General features: G+C 36.6%; 1 protein-coding gene across 1 annotated transcript in view; it reads left to right on the top strand.

Moving 5' to 3' along the window:
* Positions 1–4,814: 4,814 nt before the first annotated feature.
* The window catches only part of SARC_04637 (V-type proton ATPase catalytic subunit A), a gene marked incomplete at both ends in the record, with an annotated part of 7,315 nt that continues 3,684 nt past the window's right edge, over positions 4,815–8,445 (top strand). The window contains 4 exons of the mRNA XM_014301526.1: positions 4,815–4,868; positions 4,987–5,094; positions 5,292–5,580; positions 7,923–8,125. Of these exons, the coding sequence (XP_014157001.1) occupies positions 4,815–4,868; positions 4,987–5,094; positions 5,292–5,580; positions 7,923–8,125 (654 nt within the window). The remainder of the gene's footprint in view (positions 4,869–4,986; positions 5,095–5,291; positions 5,581–7,922; positions 8,126–8,445) is intronic.

The raw sequence follows: 8,445 nt of genomic DNA on the forward strand, positions 1-8,445 counted from the left end.
TGCAGTAAACGCATTGATTCCCGGCGACCAATTCTTAATCCCGAAGGTCAACGAACTGATCTCACAGCTGAAGAGCAACGAGTACTATACAACGCTGGATATTTCCGCAGCTTATCACAGGCTACCGATACATCCAGACTCCCAGTACTTATTCAGCTTCACCCATGAGCGTTACCAATACTTATTCACATCAGTACCGTTCAGCCTACACGTATTCACACAACAATTTCAACGCACACTTAGTAAAATACTTGACGGCCTGCCCGTTCATCACTATATCGACGACATCGTTATGGCGAGTGATGATTACGATGAGCAAATCAAGACAGTACGAGAGGCTATTAGACTTTAAGCTTAACCCCGCTAAGTGCCACTTTGCAATTGTGTAAGTTTCGGTCTCTTCAGGCGATATTAACGTCTTAGAGTAGTTAAACGTAATAAAGTCTTCTAAAGCTCAAATGAAATTAAAGCAAAATAAACGTAATTAGTCTTTTAGTAAAGTTAGGTTTGCCTCGTGAAAACAGCAATACTCTGAGGAATTGTGAGGCTGAGACATTGCTTATATAATCCTCTCAGTACTGTTTTCGCCGAAGGGATTTTATTTAGTGTTTCGTTGTCGCTCTATTAGAAACTATGGTATGTTTTGTTAAGGCGAATCCGAGAGACTCATAAAATCCTATCTTTTAAAAAATAAAATAAAAAAGTACTCTTGATGTCCATAGGTATTGCATTAACCAATAACTTGTCACTTGTCAAGAATTACCGACTTAGCCTTCATCAGTCTGGCACATCTGGTTGGCTGAACGGAGGATAAACTAAGCAACGCTAATAGTCCTTAGAAACCTATGTTCGGTTGAGCCATCTCGCTACCGAAGTATTCAGATATAAATAGATTTGAAAAGTAAATATAGTTCGATAAACTAAGCAACGCTAATAGTCCTTAGAAACCTATGTTCGGTTGAGCCATCTCGCTACCGAAGTATTCAGACATAAAATAGATTTGAAAAGTAAATATAGTTCTATTAATAGAACTAGACCAAATCTTATGTTTGGTATTTTACTGGGGCCTTTTAATGGCCTTGTCCAAATATCTGATATGTAAAAACAAATGGAAAAGGTATTAATTAATAGAACCGTTGAAACCCGTTTAGGAAACTTAAGTTCCTTGTACTATTAAGAATACGTTTATAGTTTACGTACTGCTTAAAAGTACGTTTATAACATAGAGTCTAATGTGGCAAAAACCGAACGAAGTGATCGGTGACCAATGGGTCGACGGAAAATAACATTACTTTGTAATATTTTTTCAGTAACACGTTGAACCATACGCAGCAAAACTATTCAAAACAGATGAAAGAGAGTTAGCACTGGTGTATGGATTGACAACGCACTTCAGAAGACGGTCAACGGTTTGCAATCTTCACGGACCATAAAGCTTTGGTATACATGAATACTCAGCTTAAACTCACTCCGATGCTGAAGCTGTGGCGACATATCATCGCACCATTTAAATTTACCATATCACACATACGTGGGGAGAAGTATGCATTACCTGACATGTTGAGTAGGGTGCATGGAGATACCGCGGAGAGCAACAAACCCGAAATATTGTATACGGACTGTTGGCAGCTATTCTTCAACTATTTCGACCAAGCTCAACAACATACGCTTCGGACCGAATGATATAGACGTATTCGTGGATCCAACAAACGTTTAGCTACCTTGGTTCTGGTCAAAGGATAAAGGGTGAAGAAGCCTTCGCGCACGACTGGACCATGGTAGATGGGTGGATGAACCCGCCATGGGAGAAGATACACAAGACGCTGCGAACGATATAAGCAGACAGGACAAGGGTAACAGTATGATTTCCCTGGTTACCGAGAGTGCCGTGGTTTGACTTGTTCAAGCAGCTGCTACAGTCAGAATCAGTGTTGACGCCGCGAACACCGCATACGTTTCCGAAGTATGATAAATACACATGGAATTAGATGCCATGGGATAGGGACACACCGCGGCATCACAAAGAGTAGATTCAGCCATCGGCTACGAGACTAGACATACTTTAACAACGACTCGGTGAATGCAGTCACGGCATACCACACACGTCATAGCGGTCGCGATGGCAGAAGCAGAGAGCCAGCCAGCATTTACACACGCAACACCGGACGAAGGTCTGGTTGGAATATCCCAGTAGGGGGGTTTTTTTAGCGTTTATTTGCAGTGGGTTCTAAAGCCTGGGTTATCAATCATGATTTAAGGTCGATGACACATGCAAATATTAACCGTTCAATTTTTAAAAGGATTAATAATGAAATATCAGAACACTAGGAGAGAAGGTCGAGATATAGTTATCGCTAGCGTAAATTTACTACAACCGCTTATTCTCACACATAAAAAAGTTTTGTTTTAATGTGTATATCAAGAATATACGAATCAGTTGGCAGAATAAAAACCAGGGTAAATTGATTTACAATCCTTATATATTGGTTGTTGAACATGGGACCGTACTAGTACGGAGGAGTGGCCAGATTGAAGACTTAGATGAACTGTAAATAATTCATGCTTTCTTTATTTTAACCGCCATTGTTTCTGCAAAAAATATTATCAACATACTTATTAGCAAATTGATAAAAATTCTACACAGTCTAGCTGTAAATACCACGAGTATCAGAAGTTAGGCACATATAACATATAAATTGGCGAAGAAAGCGGTATTGACGGATAGCCACGAGAAGAAACAAGCAAGTACAGACAGCACTATCTGTTTTCAGCAAATCCTGCAAGCAGTATTGGCTCTTGAAGATTGTATTGTACTACACCAGCACGTCCAGAGTCAAATAACAGAATGATATTTGGTGACCTTACTAGTGCAAATATTGGTATAACTACACTACGGGTGTTCATGAATATGCGCTGTGTATCTCAACTAGAATATCAGCCTCTGCTAACTGTATTTTAATTTGGTAGACGTAGATAATCACATAGGACATATTGCATTCATACCATTACTGAAGACTCTTGTGAATATTTGAGCAAAAAATATGATCAAATGCATGAATTGACAGCACGTATATATAAGAACTTATTACAACGGTTGTACTGTAAATTACTATGATATTTTGATAGATAAGGATATATGTAGACATATATATGAGGCTCGAATAATTAATGATTTTTAATCATTGTTTTCATCCGCTGTAAATTTGACCTTCCTTTTCCAACATCGGTGTATTAGGAGCTGTGATCGCAGTGTGTACAGATAAGATCACTCAAGAGCGGATCGTGCTGTGTGTGCGGACTGAGATCGATGTGAAGTGTTCGTGATACAACTTTCCCGGTTTGTAATGAATTAAAAGAATGACTGATCCACCCAATCTCGTACTATGTTTTATTTTAGCTACTATGTGCTTTCAATTCTTAGTAGTAAATTTGAAATATACGTCCCATCTACGAGCGCAAGTAACATAACTCATCAACACCTATTATTTTAGGGTAAGTTGCTTGTCTTGAATATAATTATGCGAACTGAAGACGGCTAACAAGTGCAACTGATGCATGGGATTCACGACAACACATCGAATTAATATTTTCTCTCGCCAAGATGATTCTCTGTATTTCATCTACACAGTTAATTCCTGCTATACTCTCTACGATCATTTTAAACCGGTTACGAGTCAGTTTGAACAAGTATACATAGGGTACACAAAACAGCGACTATGAGAGCCATACCATATGTTGATACATTGTATCATACATACTTGCCATTTTTGAAATATATATTATTATCCCTAACAAACTTAAAACAGAGTATGTATGTATTGTTGAAGCGGGGTATGTGTTTTGCGTGTTCTCATCCGGTTTGAAAAGTGAAAGTTCTATGTATTATAGTCCCGCTTTTGTTCATGTTCGATATTTACTTTTGTATAACGAGGTATAAAAATATGTATTTACTGTCTTCCGAGTTTCATGATTCATCACTTTATTTATATATTTTTTTCAATTTTGTTCCTCATCAAGAAGTCACCATCATCACGATTGTCATCATGATGATGCGTAAAAATAAATATATAGCCCCCTCTAGAAATAAAAAGAAGACTTAAAAAAACCCCCCTGAAAAGATTATATGTACTCATAAACTGAGTTTTCGTGGTTTTAAAATATATATTTCAAAAAATATAATATATACATCCTCAGACCCCTGTGTGGTGTCTTATTTCATTTATAAATATGATTTCCAGGATGTATTTAAAATATCTACAGTCGATCCTAGTAGCGATCTATTCTCAATCGTCGAATTTAGGACATCAATAATCTAAAATTTACGACCACTAAAGCAAAGTGCCCTACCTTATTTGGAATACCAAAATAGAAAATATGTAGACGTAAGGGGTCCCATTTCCACAGACGTATATTGTTTTCTTTCACATAATTGAAAAATAACACTAACACTTGCTAATAGTCACACGCGCACACATTGACATCACACGATATAGGTATAGGTATTCCTCATTGACACTAGCCACAGATAGCTTCTTTCACAATGGTATGTATGCTACAACATTCGATTTTCAAACAGCATAATTACTTTGGAAAATGAGTGTTCAATAGGAGGGCTCTAAACGGAGAGTAGTGTGCGACCTGTGTATTCAATATAGCAGCTGATGTAGTATTGCCGTCACTTTCAGTCGTCCTGCAGTATTTGAGACCTAGTTGAGAGTCTGGTCTAGTCAGCTTGGAATACAATGATATGTGTTGAGTAGTATCGACTACCACATAAGAAGCATCAACTGCCGACGTGTGCATATTGTGTTGATATGTTGTGTATCAGTATTGCCAACTCCTCAATGCTAAGCGGTTGCGTTGGAACAGTATATAACGCATATAATCGGGTGATATTGAATTAATAATAATACAAGGTCTTTCAAAAGTGCTATCACAAATTGCAGGTGCAACAGTTAACACCGAAACACAATATTGGTATTATAGGATAAGATTTCGTCAAGTGAAGATGAGAAACTCTTCGGAGCCGTCTTCTCTGTGTCCGGCCCCGTTGTGGTCGCAGATGGCATGACAGGTGCTGCCATGTACGAATTGGTATGTAGTAGTATGTACTAGAAAGTTCTTTTGTATGTTGCGACTTCTCATGTGCATTTGAACTATAATGTTTTCATACATATATCTGTTCGAAAGATGTGCTTGGATACCCTTACTTTTGGTGCGTGTCCACAACAGAATCTGAGTATATACCCGAGTTTATAAAACATATAATATATTAATATTGACTACTCTAGGTGCGTGTAGGTCACCAAGAGCTGGTAGGTGAGATCATTCGTCTCGAAGCCGACACAGCTACCATCCAGGTATACGAGGAAACCTCGGGTGTCACTGTAGGTGATCCCGTATTACGTACCGGAAAGCCCTTGTCATGTGAGCTTGGACCAGGAATCATGGACAATATATACGATGGTATCCAGCGTCCTCTGGAGACCATTGCTACCCAAACAGACACCATTTATATCCCTCGTGGTGTAAACACAAATGCCCTAGATCGCGAGAAAATTTGGCACTTTGTACCCTCAGGTACGTATTGTAATACATATGACCAGTTGAAAACTCGCACATGTATGCAAAATTTAAATTGGCATATGAATTTATCAAAATATTCACACACCCTCGCATGTATAGTTACTTGTACGAACACGAACGATTGATATATATATCTTAATGTATAAACATATCATACATATTATATATATATATATATATATATACGAACGATTGATATATATATATCTTAATGTATATACATATACATACATACAAGTATGTATATATAACAATATATATATATATCTATATATATGTATGGTACATATAATTATATATATATGTATATATATATATATACATATATATATGTATGGTATTAATATATCTATCTATACATTTATATATATATGCAAATATATATATATAGATATATGCGTATAGGTATAAATAGATATATATATTTAGTTATATAAATAAATATATATTTTTAGTTATATAAATAAATATATATTTTTAGTTATATAAATAAATATATATATTTAGTTATATATATGCATATATTATATTTATATATCTATATATATATGTGTATATATAGTGATATACATAAATGAATATATGCATATATATATACATATTCACATACACGCACGCACACATACATATATATATATATGCATATATATATTTGATATACTTATGTATATATACTATTGTATATATGTATTTTATAATTAATAATATATATGTAAATATATATATATATATATATACTAATATAACTAAGAATGTATACGGGAATACATACGTGCATACATATATATTAATAGTAGGCAAATATTTGTATCTATAATTATTGATTTATGATATACATGTATAAATATCTGTATATCTATATATACATATTTATAAATATGTATATATATCTGTATTTAGAAATACATATCTATCTATATACATTATACGCACGCACACAAACACACACATGTATATGTATATATATATACAACCACACACACACATATACATGTATATATATATATATGTGTGTGTATATGTGCATGCATAAATATCTGTATATATATTGATATATGCATATATATATATATATTATAAAACAGGATAAATATATATATATAGATATGCATGAAACAAAGGATATATATATATATATGAACATATATATTTATATATGAACATATGTAAATATACACACGCGCACACACACACTTATATATATACATACATATGTATATTTTTATATATATTTCTATACATATATACATGCTTATATATACATATCATGACGTGTCACACACACAGACACATATATATGTATATTTTATACTTATTCGTATTCATAATTATATTTATATGAATGACACTGTATGGATAAGTTGTTAGTGGGGGTATGTTTATATCATTTTGCTTTATATACACACATCCAAAGGAATGTTGGGATTCAGGGATGAAACTCGTACTTCTGAATGTTGTTGATGTTTATATGTTCGCTCTGATCCATAGAATACGTCTGTGACGCCACACTTTTATCTGCTCTTCACAAAATTAGAATGCATGCATTTGCATGTGAGCATGCTGCTTGTGTTTACGCCAGCCGGGAGCACACGTATCCTACCTTATCAACAGCTTGTGACGTGATTGCACATCAACCTGTGTACGGAGAAGTACTTAATCGCCTCTAGGTTTGTTTTTGCGCGCGCGTGTAGATCAAGTGATTTGACATTGTTCACTACCATTTGATCTTTGCGTATCTACTGTGCCCCGGGTGGCCTATCTCGCACTCGCACAAACTTTTAGCCTCGCCATCATCCTGGTAATGAGTGGTTTTATCCATCCCTTGTCATGTATACGAAGCTCTGTCCGAAGCTGCGAATCACTTCCGTTTGTGTCTATAACGTCCTATACATTATCGTTTCGAAGGTAATTCAATGACCTACAACGATAACGGCAAAGTTGAGTGTAGAGCAATATATCTGTCCCATTTGTAGCCACACCAGCAACCAATGGGGCTTGTACTCCGCCAATAGTGTACCAGATATAACTCCAGTGTCTTGTCGAGGTTGTGCTGTGTATGTATCTGAGTCACGACCCGCTCGAGGAATATATGTCTGACCACCAATAGAGACAGACACAAATGACGTACTGTGTAGAGCTCAAGTCCCCACCAACTCGAGCCAACTCAGGCTAATACACACGTGGTATCGTCGCTGCTATACAATTCGCACTGGGTTTTGGGTGTGCGTGCGAGGCTCTGCTTAGTTGACCTGCAGTCTCCTCCATTCTGACTATCAACCCCTCACCACCGTACTAAACGTCACACCCTTGCGGATCACCCCTTTCTTGGACTACAGGCGTTAAAGCAGGCGATCACGTGACTGGTGGAGATGTCATTGGTACCGTACAGGAGAACACTCTGGTCCTGCACAAGATCATCGTACCTCCCCGTGCCAAGGGTACCATCTCATTCGTGGCACCTGAGGGTGACTACAATTTGACCGAGACGGTTATGGAGGTCGATTTCAACAAGAAGACACACAAGTTCCAGATGTTCCAGGTAAGGGTTGGGCACGGGGATAGGATGATATCAATAGGTGTTGTAGGCGTGGATATGATGATATGGATAGGTTATAGGTTGGTGATATCAATTGGTGTTATAGGCGTGGATAGGTTGATATCAATAGGTGTTATAGACGTGGATATGTTGATATGAATAGATGTTATAGGCGTGGGTAGGTTGAAAAGAATAGGTGTTATAGGCGTGGGTAGGTTGATATCAATAGGTGTTGTAGGCGTGGATAGGTTGATATCAATAGGTGTTGTAGGCGTGGATAGGTTGATATCAATAGGTGTTGTAGGCGTGGATAGGTTGATATC

The sequence above is a fragment of the Sphaeroforma arctica genome (genome assembly GCF_001186125.1).
Source record: "Sphaeroforma arctica JP610 unplaced genomic scaffold supercont1.268, whole genome shotgun sequence".
NCBI classification, from domain to species: domain Eukaryota; class Ichthyosporea; order Ichthyophonida; genus Sphaeroforma; species Sphaeroforma arctica.